Source organism: Rhinopithecus roxellana, chromosome 10 (assembly GCF_007565055.1).
Source record: "Rhinopithecus roxellana isolate Shanxi Qingling chromosome 10, ASM756505v1, whole genome shotgun sequence".
Lineage (NCBI taxonomy): Eukaryota > Metazoa > Chordata > Mammalia > Primates > Cercopithecidae > Rhinopithecus > Rhinopithecus roxellana.
In genome coordinates, this window is record NC_044558.1 from 119,755,031 (window position 1) to 119,769,372 (window position 14,342).

At 43.5% G+C, this 14,342-nt stretch overlaps 1 protein-coding gene across 10 annotated transcripts in view; it reads left to right on the forward strand.

Moving 5' to 3' along the window:
• Window positions 1–14,342, forward strand: part of CRADD (CASP2 and RIPK1 domain containing adaptor with death domain) — a 251,333-nt gene that overhangs the window by 176,380 nt on the left and 60,611 nt on the right. For 3 of the 10 annotated variants that reach the window (XR_004059598.1, XR_004059597.1, XR_004059600.1), the window contains exons 3-7: window positions 499–870; window positions 6,201–6,339; window positions 8,087–8,193; window positions 8,991–9,102; window positions 9,527–9,632. Coding sequence is in view for 3 of the 10 variants with exons in the window: in XM_010383922.2 (XP_010382224.1) it covers window positions 499–800 (302 nt within the window). In the remaining 7 variants the exon portion in view is untranslated. Of the gene's footprint in view, window positions 1–498; window positions 1,258–6,200; window positions 6,340–8,086; window positions 8,194–8,990; window positions 9,103–9,526; window positions 9,633–14,342 lie in introns of those variants that run through there. The other 7 variants (XM_010383922.2, XM_010383923.2, XR_004059602.1 and 4 more) reach the window with 6 other exon arrangements.

Consider the following 14,342-nt stretch of genomic DNA (forward strand, 5'->3'; position numbering starts at 1 on the left):
ATGGCTCTCGCCTGTAATCCTAGCACTTTGGGAGGCCAAGGCAGGTGGATCACCTGAGATCAGGAGTTCAAGACCAGCCTGGCCAACATGGTGAAACCCCGTCTCTGCTAAAAATACAAAAATTAGCTGGGCGTGGTGGCAGGTGCCTGTAATCCCAGCTACTCATGAGGCTAAAACAGGAGAATCACTTGAACTCAGGAGGCGGAGTTTGTAGTGAGCCAATATCATGCCATTGCTCTCCAGCCTGGGTGACAGAGTGAAACTCCATCCCAAACAAACAAAAAAAAAAGTTTCTGTAAAAAATGTTTTTGTAGGTACTAAACGGTATTGAAGCCCTGAATCATGGCATTGTCCAGAGCAGCCCCCAGGAAGAGGAGAGCCAATTGGCTCTGCCATTTGGAAGCATTGCCTTCTTCTCCCCATGATTCTCATTTCTGCCCCCCAAATGATGTGTTTGTTGCCTTGCTCATTTCACCCGGGTGTCTTTTTCCTCCTCAGGTGACAGATTGACTGGAATCCCCTCGCACATCCTCAACAGCTCCCCATCAGACCGGCAGATTAACCGGCTGGCCCAGAGGCTGGGCCCTGAGTGGGAGCCCGTGGTGCTGTCTCTGGGACTGTCCCAGACAGATATCTACCGCTGTAAGGCCAACCATCCCCACAACGTGCAGTCGCAGGTGGTGGAGGCCTTCGTCCGTTGGCGGCAGCGCTTTGGGAAGCAGGCCACCTTCCAGAGCCTGCACAACGGGCTGCGGGCCGTGGAGGTGGACCCCTCGCTGCTCCTGCACATGTTGGAGTGATGGTGCCTCCACCAACCGCTGGGGAGTGAGTCCCTGAGTCATGTGGCTGAATCCTGACTACTCAGAGCAGGTGGTGTTTTGTATAGGTTTGTTTTTTATTTTTAATGATCCACAGATGGAAGGAGAAAACAGGGTTTCCACTAGACGTTATTTGAAAGGCCAGATTACTCAGCAGATCTCTCATGGTGGCTCAACAATTCTTTGTTTTTAATTGCTTGAAGATTGCATTGTTGTAATTGTTCAGTTTTTAAATGTGTAATGGCATTTTAATAGACTATTAAATCACAGTGGTTCAAAAAATATATATGTATCGTGTCATCACATTACAAGCAGGTGTCTCATATGTAAAACATTTACCTGAATATTGTCTGAGGACTGAACTGTGGACTTCACTATTCATAATGATAAAATAATCAAATGTGAATTACTACATATAATGTGCCTCGTTCATGAGAAAGTAGTGCGTTGGGTTTTTTTTTTTTCTTTCTCATTCCTGTATTGCATAGATTAAGGGTGTAAAATTACAGTAAGTCTTTTTTTTTTTTTTTTCTTTTTGGAACAGAATTCATAGTAACAGTGAAATGGTTACTTTCCCAAGTCAGGATAAATAGCTCAGGCAGGATGTCTGTATTAAATGTCATAAGACACTAAAACTCCCTGCAAAGACCAGTTCAAGTACCAGCAGGCATACCTGAGCCCTTCATCTTTAAAAGATTGCTCAAGAAAATCCTGTGCTGTTTATTGAAAGCATTAAGTCGGGATGAGAGGGGGTGTGGTCTTTTCACTGAAGCCAGAATGATTGAAGTGCTGTGCTCCGAAGGAGTGTGATTTAGTCTTCTGTCCTTTTATCAGTAGCACATGGTGCTTATAGAATGCTTTACTGTTTTCATGGCCTTTCCTGTATGTGATCTCATTTGGACCTCTCAGCCATCCTGAGTGGGCAGTGGGCAAGGTGGTTCAACTCCTTCCGTAGAGAGATTGAGCGATTGGCCCAGGGTGAATGAGCTTGGGCACCAGCTCCTGAGTCCTTTCCAACTGCTCCACAGGACTCCTCCCCTTCTCTCTTGCATGCTCACTGAAGAAGCTTGACTCCTGCTCCCCGCCTACTAGCTGTATGGCCTCGGACAAGTTACCCTCTCTACGCCTCAGTTTCCCATGGGGAGAATGAGGAAATAACTGTACTCACCTCTGAGGTCTTTGTGATGATTAAAGCAATAATGTCCAGCCAAGAGCACATCCAGATGCGGTTCACTGTCAGCTTTCAGGAAATGGTAGCTGTTAATTTGCCGCCACTGTGGCTGAAGGTATAGTTAGACCACAGGCAAAACTGAATAGTGGCTGAAAGCTGAGGGCACTGTGGGAGGAGCTACTATTGCCATATTTCTTACTGAGCTTTAAAATGGGATTTGATTTTATAAACTTTACAATGGAGCCAATCTGTGATCTATCCTTATTAATAATTATGGAATCTGTTTCCTAATTCTAACATAACTCAGGATTTTTCAAAAGGGAGGAAAAAAATCATGTTTTTTATTTCTCTCCATTCCAAGGATAAGTGTATAGAATGGTAGAGTTGAACACAAAGTGGGTGCTTAAAAAGATGACAATAGTATGTGGATAATATCCTTTCAGGCATCTTGTAACCATATTCCCGTTACTAAAAAAGAGCTGCTATGCCACAGTTTATTCTTTCAATGAATTCGGTTCAAAAGGATAGTCTACTGGCCTGATCAGTTCAAATTTTCCATTTTGTAGCCCAGCCAATAATTCATTATCTTGTAAAATTCTCATAGTTTTGGCCGTCTCACTGCGCCCAGTGATAGATTATACTGCTGTGGCATCTTCAGTGAATCACTTGTCATTTTGAACCTGGGACTTGTTACATTGCTGTCTTCCCCCGGGTTTCCTAATAGAGAGTTGCTCTGGCTTTTGTTCTCACAGCTCAGAGTCACATTCATGGATGAGTGAGTAGAGCTGGGCTCTGCTGCATCTGACTAGATGGCATTAGCAGGTCTGATGATTAGCTGGGTCATCTTTCCGCCATTCACCATTTGCAAGGAATCTGTCACGCATAAAGACACTTGTGGGCTCTGTCAGCAGTGAGAGACAATTAGTGAAGAACAAGCCCATGATGGGCCAGACAGATAGGGCTGAGGGGGCCCTTAGAGACCTCTGACTTGTTGCCCTTAACAAGCAGAGTGTCTTCACCACCAAATGGCAGCAGCCCCTCCTTGGGCCTGCTCAGGTGCTTGCAGAAGGTTTGCAGAGTGGAAGAGCAGAGCAGCTGAATCCCTATCTTGGTCTACCTCTGGCCATGACGAATGATGCTACATAGCAGCTGCCTGCCTCCTAACAGAACTGGGGAGGTGATGAGCCTGCAGGGATTTCCTGTGTTTTGTATGGGAGAAGATTCTCCAATTTCAGAGACTGTTTACCCCCAAGAAAACTCTGAATGAATGCAGCGAGGTGGCAAGAGCATTTGCAGGCACTGACAAAAAGTATATTAATATATAGTCTTGCAGCACTTTGGGTTGGGTTGGAGTGTGTGTGTGTGTGTGTGTGCTCACACGCATATTTGGGTCCATTTTTTGCAATCCACGACAGCCAATATTTCTAAACTGAGATTTCTGGGCACTATTGAAAAACAACCTTTGGCTACTCTGGATCCCTGTCCTTGAATCACAATAACAGGCAAGCCTTTTCTATGCATGAGTGTGGCCCTTAATGTTTTTAAAACTATAAATTTTATTAAATATTCTCAACATAAAATACATGTTTATTATCGCAGTTGGAAAAAAAACAATAAGATGAAGAAAAATAAGAATTACCCCTACTCCCATCTAAGCACTGTACATCCCAATTTTCATCCCTGTCCTCCAATTAGTTTTCTCTGCCTGCATATTCTTTTTATAAAAAGAATAGGATTTTCTCTGCATTTCCTTATAAAAAGTGTTGTATTTTCCGACTGATAATACATATTTTTTTTTTGGTCAGTGTGAGGACTATTTAGAGAGACTAAAATGTGTAATTAAAATGATACGTCTTTTAAATATTCCTCAATGCCATACTCCAAATGGTTATATTCATGGCTTAAAATTAACTAAATTAAGTTTTCGATTTTATAACAAGAATGGGATTATATCGTACCTACTGCTTTACAAGTGGCATCTTTTATATAACATCAAACTGTCCTTCTGTGTCATTATTTCTCTATGCCAATGATTTCAACATCCTTTGTGTTCACCACACACTTTCAAGTCCTATAATTTTTGGTGGCATGTTTGAAGAGATAAAAATACACTTAGCTACTAAAAAGATGACAACAAGTATAGCAATGTCTTTCACTCTCAAAACCATTGTCCCACTTTTTGCTCTATCCCCATTTGGTACCATGTTCCACTATTTGAGTAGAGCTGTTTACGGCTCCCCTCTGTGCACTCTTATCTCCTCAAAAAGCAAAGTTTAGCACGGTCTGGGCTTTATTCTGAGATTTTATCTCTTCCTTATAGCAAGATGGCCTCTACGCTACCTGATGATCCAATCAGCTTCGTGTTCCATTTCCACAAGAGTACGTGTTCCAGGAGGGCAATGAAATTTTACCTGTTGATCAAAATTTGATGGCACACTTATGAAGGGTTGCTAGTCTATGTGTTGCCACTATTCTCTGCCATCATTTTCAGCAATGCATACCTTTCCAGTATGCAGTTAGGCCATCATGTCTTAACCACTTGCCTGCATGGATCTTTAGGTTGGTTTTGCTTTTTCATTATTATAAAGTGATGCAAGGAAGGGAGCGTTTGTGGTTAAATCTTTACATTCATCAGACGTTACAATGAATTCGATCCCTGCTTTGTTTAGCGCCAAATATATTTTAATTTTGTTCTCAATTAGCTTTTTTATATAGCAAACCACCCCCAAGATGTAATGGCTTCAAACAATAAATGTATTGGCTTAGAATTTAGCCCACAATTCTGTGAGCTGGCTCGGCTTGCTCTTCCAATCTGGGCCAGCTCAGCTGATTTCTGCTGGGCTGTCTCGTGCATCTGTGGTCAGCTGGTGGGTTGGCTGAGGAAGGATGCTCTAGGGTGGCCTCACTCATGTGTCTGGAAAGTCGCAGGCTATTTCCTGGGGCAATGAGTCACATGTGTCTAGGTCACGCCCTTTTATCTCTCAGGTTACCCTGCCTTCTTTACATGGTAGTAGTGGCGGGGGTTCCCGGGGCAGCAAGAAGGCAAGCCCCTGTGTGGAAACACCTTTCAAGCCTCTGTTTGCATCCCTTTTGCTGACATCTCTGGCCAAAGTCGGTCATGTGCCAGCTCAGAGTCGGTGTGGGAGGGCTCTACCGAAAGGCATGGAGAGATGAGGGGAATAATTTGGGTCCATTTTTTGCAATCCACCACAGCCAGTATTTCTCAACTGAGATTTTTGGGCCCTATTGAAAAACAACCTTTGGCTACTCTGGATCTCTGTCCTTGAATCACAATAACAGGCAAGCCTTTTCTAGCGTGCCACGGTCCTTCCCATCGCCCACCCCACGGAATGCATATCCTTTACCCAGCTCCTTCCACCTGCTTACTACCTGCTCAGCCACACACATGTTTATATTGATGGCCTCTAGACCATAAACGTATAGACATATAGCCATGATGATGCTTAGCATAATCTCCTAGAAGTGGAATTGCTGGGCTTAAAGTATGAATAACATATTTTTTTTAAACTATTTTGACGTTTTAACACTTTTTAAAAACTTTAAAAACATATTTTAGGGATGGATGTGGTGGTCCATGCCTGTAATCCCAGCACTTTGGGAGGCCGAGGGGGGGCGGATCACTTGAGCTCCAGGAGTTCAAGACCAGCCTGGAAACATTGTGAAACCCTGTCTCTACTAAAAATACAAAAATTAACCAGCTGTGATTGCCAGCACCTGTAATTTCAGCTACTTGGGAGGCTGAGGCAGGAGAATCGCTTGAACACAGGAGGCAGAGGTTGCAGTGAGCCAAGATTGCACCATTGCACTTGAGTCTGGGAGACAGAGCAAAACTCCGTCTTAAAAAAACAAAAAAAATTTGACTACCTTTGCTCTAGCAAAATATAGGGTATCTGGTTTAAATGCCAGTTAGTTCCACTAGGCTTTGGTGGCCCACTGTGAAAGTTGCTGTTGGATGTACACACACACACACACACACACACACACACACACACACACAGTCCTGAAGCAGTAGGATGAGTCTGTCTTCATCCCTTTCTCTGCGGAGTTCTCCAGGTGTGGTAGCTTTGGATAGAGCCTCCCCTCATTCAGTTATTCAGCAAACACTCAAGCAGAGGCTACTACATGCCAGTCACTCTGCTAAGCAGGGAGGTGAAAAGGTTACTAATAAATACACAGTTCCTCTTCTCCAGGAACTCACTGTTTGACCGATGAGACAAGACGTGAAGCTCTAATTACAACAAGATGCAATCAAGCCTGTGCCTGAGTATCGAGTCTATGGGAGTGCAGAGGAGAAATGATTCGTTTGCCTGGCTTCTTGGGAAGCGAGAGGTATGAGAAGTAATAAGGCTCTATCTAAGCCTCTATCACTTGGGCAAGTTACTCCACCTTTGGGTGCCAGTTTCCCTACATGTAAAATGCAAACAATAACAGTACCCACCTATGGTCACAGTGAGGATTCCATGAGATGAAAGGTGTAACATGCTTAGAACAGTGCCTGGAAGAGGTGTTTTGTTAAACCATTGAGTTGAATTCTTTTGGCTATCAGAGTTTTTCTTTTTCTTTTTCTTTTTTTTTTTTTTCTTTTTTGAAACAGAGTCTTGCTCTGTCGCCAGGCTGGAGTGCTGTGGCATGATTTTGGCTCACTGCAATCTCCACCTCCCCGATTCAAGCGATTCTCCTGCCTCAGCCTGACTACAGGTGTGTGCCACCACGCCCAGCTAATTTTTGCGTTTTTGGTAGAGATAGGGTTTCACCATATTGGCCAGGATAGTCTCGATCTCTTGACCTCGTGATCCGTCCACCTCAGTCTCCCAAAGTGCTGGGATTACAGACGTGAGCCACTGCACCTGGCCCGGTTTTTCTAATCTTCTTCACCCTCCCAGGGCTCTGAGAAGTGTGAGGGTAGAATCACCTCCTGCAGATGTTTGTGGTATAGAAATAGAAACTGCATAGTCCCTCAATATCTTTATCAGGACTCTAAAGATAAGTGGCTATGAATTGTGGCACACTTCAGAGCATACTCAGTGTTGGGGTGGATTCAGATCTAACAGTTGGCTACCCTTAAATGAATATTTACAATCTTTGAGCAAATTCTTGCTGATTACAAAACACTATGCAAGTTACCAGAGATACAAAGATGAATAAGACATAGTCTGTGCCCTCAGGATCTCAGCCTTTTGGGGAGACAGCTATAACCACCAGCAACCATGGTCAGCACAGAGGGAGCAATTAAGTTGGCCACAGAGGAGGTAATACTTCAACTGAGCTTTTGTAAGTCCTGCCCAAGTTAGCACATTGGTCTCTTTGGGAGGCATTAATGTGTATGGGCAGCAGAATCCCATTTAATTTATTTTACATCCAGTTTGACAAATGGCTCTCCTTGCCATGGGTATGCAAGATAAATGTGCCTCCAAAATGTGATCTCAGAGCCATTTAGAAACTAAGTGGCAAATATCCTATACATCAAGGTGACAGTGACATTGAGAAACATGTGGCTTGTTAATCCACAGTGGAATCAAGATCAGACTTCAAGTTCTAGGTATTAGGCATATTTTGGGGGTTCTTTTTTATGACATCCCATTCCTTTTCCTCTAAAACTCCCACATTAAAATTAGATGTCGCTGGCATACAGGGAATGTTTTTTAATACAATAACTGCCTGTTTACTTCCTAGAACTATAAACAAAGCTTAGAAGAACAGGGATGTCTATCTTGTTGGCATTTACTGTTCTTACAGGAAAATCAAAGTCTCACAAAGACACAGTTCAGTGAGCCAATTAAGCCTTGTCTGTTAAACTTATGCAAAATATATGGCAATAATTCTGATAGCCATTGCTAATTCAAAGCATAGGCTATGAAATCCAGGTTTGAGCACTTAAAAAGTAAAAACAAACCCAACATCTTGCAATACTCATATATTTCCATTTCATTTTCATATTCTATCTCTAAGCAGACCTGTTTTTTATGTCAAATTACATTCTTAATGGAGAATATTTGGAGGAAATATAAAATGGGTTGGATTTGATCAAGTAGTTACTAGTCTTTCTTTTGGTGACATATAACCTCCTACTTGTCAGCTTCTAGAAGATGAATCAATTTTGTGAGGACTTGGCCAATATCAAGGTCTTCAGCACGACTCATCAGCTCGTTGCTAATCCAAGGACAACAAATAACTACAAATGCTGTAAGTAAGCCCAGTTATAGACTGCTGATGAATTTGGTGCTCCTGGTATGTGCCCTGCCCAAGAATGACGGTGTCTGTCTAGGGAATATTTCTTTGAATATAAATAGTAGATAGTGGTTTATCTTAGTCCATTTAGTGTTGCTACATAGGAATACCTGAGACTGGGTAATTTACAAAGGGTTTATTTGGCTCACGAATCTACTGACTAATGACTGGGCATGTGGTGAAAGCCTTGGGCTACTTGCACTTATGATGGAAGAAGGCAGAGGGGAGCTGCCCTGTTCAGAGATCACATGGCAAGAAGCGGAGCAGGAGCTTGTAGACATGTGATATATGACAGTCTCCATCTTCCAGGGACTTCTGCCTCCACCCCATCTCTTTATAACCAGAGCCCCCAGACAGGGAAGGACTGAGTCTTTTGTGGCTAGCACATTGGAGATAGTTGATTTCATGGGCAAATTATATAGAGTGACATTTACTTTTTATGCTGGGAAATTTCTTCCAACAATATATTTTTGTCCAACCATCTGCTTGAGTCAAGTTTCTGTCAGCCTCTGGAAGTAATAATTATTCCCTGCTCTGAAACTGAGCTTCATGCTGGCTTTCTGCTGAGGGAGCAGACCCTTTGGCTATCTGTTATCTATTGTCAAGAGTTCTTTTGTCACTCACTATTGTCAGCTGCTGATTTTCCAACAGACGCTTTAAGGCTATAAATAAACCCTCCCAACACAAATCCCCCCCTTTTGAAAGTATGAAAGACAAAATACACCAGTAAATTAGGATATGATTTTTTTCAGGCTATTGCAGTAGGAGGACATTCATTAATAAGAAATACCTCAAAGAAAAGGAATGAGCCTGGCTTTTATGGAGAACAAAGAGAGTCTTAAGGGAGCATGAGGAAGGATGGAGGTGGGTCTTACTTCAGAAAATGCAAAACCTGTGTGGCCCTTGGCAATTAGCCAGTTCCTACAACCCAAAAGGGCAGAAGATTTCTTAACATCTCTACTTTTTAGAGTATAAGACTTAGATTAAGTTCAACATTGCCAGTCTTCCCTTTTGTTGAAAATGAACATCATTGCCACTGTTGGGACTCAGAAAACAATACCCCAAAATGAAAGCCTCCAAAGTAGCCTCAGAAGCAAAGTCTCTCTCTGACCTTCTTCTGCGCCCCCCGCCCCGTCTCTCGCCCCTCATTCTCCCCTGAGATAAGCCATAGAAACTGTGATCCCTCTTCCCCAAGATGGGTCATAGAAACAAGGACTCCTTTTCCCCAAAGCCAGCCATAAAACCTAGAAATATTATTCTAACCTTCCACCATTCTTCTGTGTAACAGCCATAAAGAAACTAAGACCCCCCATCCCAGAGGGGTCCTACCCCATACCTGGGAGGAAGGAATGCTGCACGGAGAGGCCAAGAAGAATCTGAACAGCCAGGCCTTGGTAGGTTTCCTCACACAATCTATTTCCGTTAGATCATACCCTTTTTTGTCCAATCACATTTCCACATGACCATCCCTGCTTCATCAAACCTAAGCATAAAATTAGATAGCTTCTCCTGTATCTCTGGATCTTTATTCTGAAGGCTCAACTGTCATGTAAACCTATGATCAAATAAGCTGTTCATTGTTTGAAGCAATAAAGTACAAATGAAACCTGTCTTTACATGCAAAATGGGGCATATGCTTCCATAAATGCCTGATTGTGTGTGCAAATGTTTTACACACCCAGTTACCTGTTTGCTATATTTATATTTTTAGGGTCAATGTAAGTGCTTTCATTTTTTAAAATGAAATTGTTTTTAAAAAAACTGGCCGGGCACAGTGGCTCACGCCTGTAATCCCAGCACTTTGGGAGGCCGAGGCCGGTGGATCACAAGGTCAGGAGATCGAGACCATCCTGGCTGACATGGTGAAACCCCGTGTCTACTAAAAATACCAAAAATTAGCCGGGTGTGGTGGCAGGCGCCTGTAGTCCCAGCTACTCCGGAGGCTGAGGCAGGAGAATGGCGTGAACCCGGGAGGCGGAGCTTGCAGTGAGCGGAGATCGTGCCACTGCACTCCAGCTGGGCGACAGAGCGTGACTCCGTCTCAAAAAAAAAAAAAAAAAACTATGATCAAATACACTTGTTATTTTTTTTCCGGTTAACCTGTCTTTTGTATAGTTGGCCATGATCCTTATGATGGGGAGGAAAGGAATCACCAATTTTCTGCTCCCTCCCACTGAACAACTTAGAGATGACCTAAGGCCTCCTTACCTGTGTGAAGTAACTGGGAATTGGAAGGTGAGGTCCAGTTATATCCAAGTGTTGGCATCAAACTGTGAAACACAAAATGCACTGGACAATTAAGGATATGATTTTATTCATGCCGTTGTAATAGGGAGAACATTTATTAATGAAGAATAACTCAAAGGAAAGGAAGGGGTCCTGGTCTCCCATGATTCCTCATGGAAGCCTTGGGGAAGGATGAAGGTGGGTCTTATCACAGAATATTCCAGGGCAGGATTGTCCTTTGTGGGGATGGCTGTTTCTTTTGAAACACAAAAGGGTAAGAGATTTCTTTCTCTCTCTCTCTGTCTCTCTCTTTTTTTTTTTTTTTTTTTTTTTTTTTTTAAAGAGACAGGGTCTCACTCTGTCTCCCCACCTGGAGTGCAGTGGTGTCATCACGGCTCACTGCAACCTCAGCCTCTTGGGCACAAGTGATCTATCTCAGCCTCTCAAGTAGCTGACACTACAGAACAACAGGTGCACCACCAAGACCAGCTAATTTTTTTGTTGTTGTTGTGGAGATGGGGTCTCCCTGTGTTGCCCAGGCTGATCTTGAGCTCCTGGGCTCAAGCCATCCTCCTGCCTTGGCCTCCCATAGTACTGGTGTTACAGACATGAGCCACTGTATTTGGCCCAGTAGGGGATTTCTTAAGTATCACTGCTTTTAGGAAACAAAAGCCTTAGAGAAAGTTTAACAGTGTCAAAATTCTTTTAAGAGGCCAAAGCAAATTTGGAAAAAAAAAAAAAAAGTTTTTATAAGGTTTAGGTATGAGATAATATCAGAATTCTGATATCTCAACTGTTTGCTTGTTCTATAAGAGATACTTAAGCTAACTCCTTATTTAATTTGAGTAAGGAAAAACAAATGGCCTGTCTGACCAAAGCTAAACAACAGGAAGGGAAACACAGCTCCTCTTACTTTCCTAGAGAATCATGGACCAATTTTCAATTTGGACCAATCATGGAACCTTTTCCTGTAGCTTATAGAAATTCATTCAAAATATACTTTTTGAGCACCTGCCATTGCCAGGCATGAATATAGGTGGTGGGGATATAGCAGTCAATGTGACAGTCTGTAATTTCTCCCCTTGAGCCCCTTGCTATGGAGAAAGAGAATGCAGGAAAGCCCAAGGAGAGCCAGGGGAAGGAGCAGTACTGTTTCCAACAGGTTAGCCAGAGAAGACCCCCACAAGAAGGTGACAGGAGTAAAAACCCGAGGGAGGAAGCAGTGCTGATGCCTGAAAGAACATTTTGGGCAGAGGGAACAGTAAAATGGGAAAACCCTGAGATGGGAACTGTTCATAATTAATCGGGAGGCCATTTAGCTGAGGTACCTTCAGCACCCTGGGTTCCTTCCTAAGCAAATGGAAAACCAACTCAATGTAAACAGTAAAATGAAACAAGCGTAACCAGTCAGAAACTGCCAGCTAACTTCTAACTACGGACTTTACCAATTAGAAACTGACCTCTCACCAGGGACTTTCTGCTTTAACCAATCAAATATTTTCTTTGTCTTGCTTCCATGATCACCTTATAAAAGGCCCCTGCTCTCCTCCCCCTCCGAGCACTGTGCTGAGCTGCTTGTGGTCTGGTGCTGCCGGATTCCTGAATCATTCAAAGCTCAGATAAACTCATGAAATTTTAATATGCGTAAATTTATCTTTTAACTGAACTTGCCAAGATTTTCAAAGAACAGCAAGGAGTTCAGAGTCTCTAGGGTGCCGTTATAAAGAGGGGAAGGGTAGTGGCTGAGGACTGACAGCTGAGGGAGCAGAGGCTGTAGGGTCGTACAGACAATTGTGATGACTTTGGATGTTACTCAGGTTGAGGCAGGAAGGTACTGACATGATGACTTTGAGCAGAGATGGAACATCACCTAACATATTTTCAAAGGATTACCCTAGCTTATGTGATAAGAGGATTGAAGCAGGCAGACCAGTGAGGAGCTGTTGCACTGCTCTTGAGAAGATGGAGCTCCGATCAAGATGGCCATGGTGAAGTGTGGTAAAGGCTGCTTAGGTCTCCTTTGGGAATTAAACATTTATTCCTCTGGCAGCCGGGAAGCTCCAGCTAATGGCTTTTGGCTGTCAGCCCTCTTCAAGAATCGCCTCTGCTAAAGACAGCTGCCTTGCCCAGTGACACTTTCTCTGCCTGGAGGCTTGTTAGTGAGGGCTACAAAGGCCTGGCCCTGTACCTGGACTCAGGACAACTCCTAAGGGCCATCCCAGTTCAGAGCTCCTCAAGGAGTCCGCTCAGACCTTCCTTGTGACTACCTCACAGCCCAACTTCTCCCTTTCTACAGGCATTGATCCCAAGAGTACCCCCTAATACACTCCCTGCCCACTCAGCTCCATCTCAGACTCAGCTTCCAGGGGAACATAGCTTGTGCATTGAGGTGGTGAGCAGTGGTCAGGTTCTGAATATATTTTCTTTTCTTTCTTTTTTAAAGACAGGGTGATATGGTTTGGCTGTGTTCCCACCCAAATCTCACCTTGAATTGTAATAATCCCTGGGTGTCAAGGGCAGGGCCAGGTGGACATCCTTGAATCATGGGGTCGGTTTCCCCCATACCTGCCACCATGTAAGAGAGCCTTTGTTTCTCCTTTGCCTTCCACCATGCCTTTGTGAGGCCTCCTCAGCCATGTGGAACTGTGAGTCCATTAAATCCCTTTCCTTCTCCACAGAGAATCTAAGTGGTCTTACAAAGGAACAAAGCTAGCCATCAGCACGTCCACCAGGAAATGTTTCCAGCATTGTTTTTTTGTACACAGCCCATGCTGCAATAATAGGCTCCCATGAGATGTTGAAAATAGGCAAAGCTGCTTACAAACTACCTTTATCATACACCCCGAGGATAATTCCAAGGCAACATTGAAGTAATCTGAATGACATGACACCACCTTGTGTAGGTACAGTTTCACAGTAGAGAGAAAGTTCGCTGTAGGGAATGGGAGTTAAGGAGATGAATCTTGAGCTGGAGCTTGACAGGAGTATGGAGTAAGTGGAAAGCCTGGGAAAGGTGTGCTAGGGGAAGGGGGAAGATGAGAGAGGGCCCAGGAGTGAAGATGGATAAGATGCCTAGGAGGAACTGTTGTTGTGAGTCTGCCTGTCATGAAAATTACATCTGTTAAGTAAGGTGGGATAAGTCAGCTAATTTTTAAAACCAGGCCAAGAGTTTGGATTTCACCCTTTAGACTACCAGGGGAACAGAAGAAATTTCAACACTTTTAAACTGCCAGTGTGAACTGTGAATCTCCACATCAGAAGTGTGCAGTATTTCCCAAATGTATTTGGCATTGAAAACTTCTCTTCCATGACACCACCTATTAACATCTTTGGAAAGATTTGTCCCACAGACACATTGAGGTAGAGAACACTCAACCTTGGGGTGTAATGGGAAAACTAGTGGGTCAAGGGAGCCAGTAATAACCAAGATTTTTAAAAGTGTATGAACAGTATCTTGGGTGGTACGCAAAAAACATTGATTTATTATCCTGCCCCCACAATTCATGTTCACTGTTAGTGGCATATTATGGGGCGCATGGAAAGAGACCCATGGTTTTCTGGAACCTTCTTTTCCTTCTTGAATGATTAGTAAATCGGTTACATTTTTCATCATATGACTTGTATCCTTGCAAAATATCCCCTGGCTTGGTATCATACTGTATTTATGTTCAAGCAGTGGTTGTATTGCCTGTTTCTCAGCAGGCAGTGGACATTGTCTCTGGTCGTTGTCAGATGCCAGGTGGCACCTGTAAGACAAGCAGGAAGGAACTGGTCTTGCCCTGTAACAACAACCCCAAACCAGGAAAGCTCTGTCTATAGCCCCAGGCCTGTGCGGTCTGTCCCCACACTTGCCAGGACTTCTCATCCCTTTGCTGTCT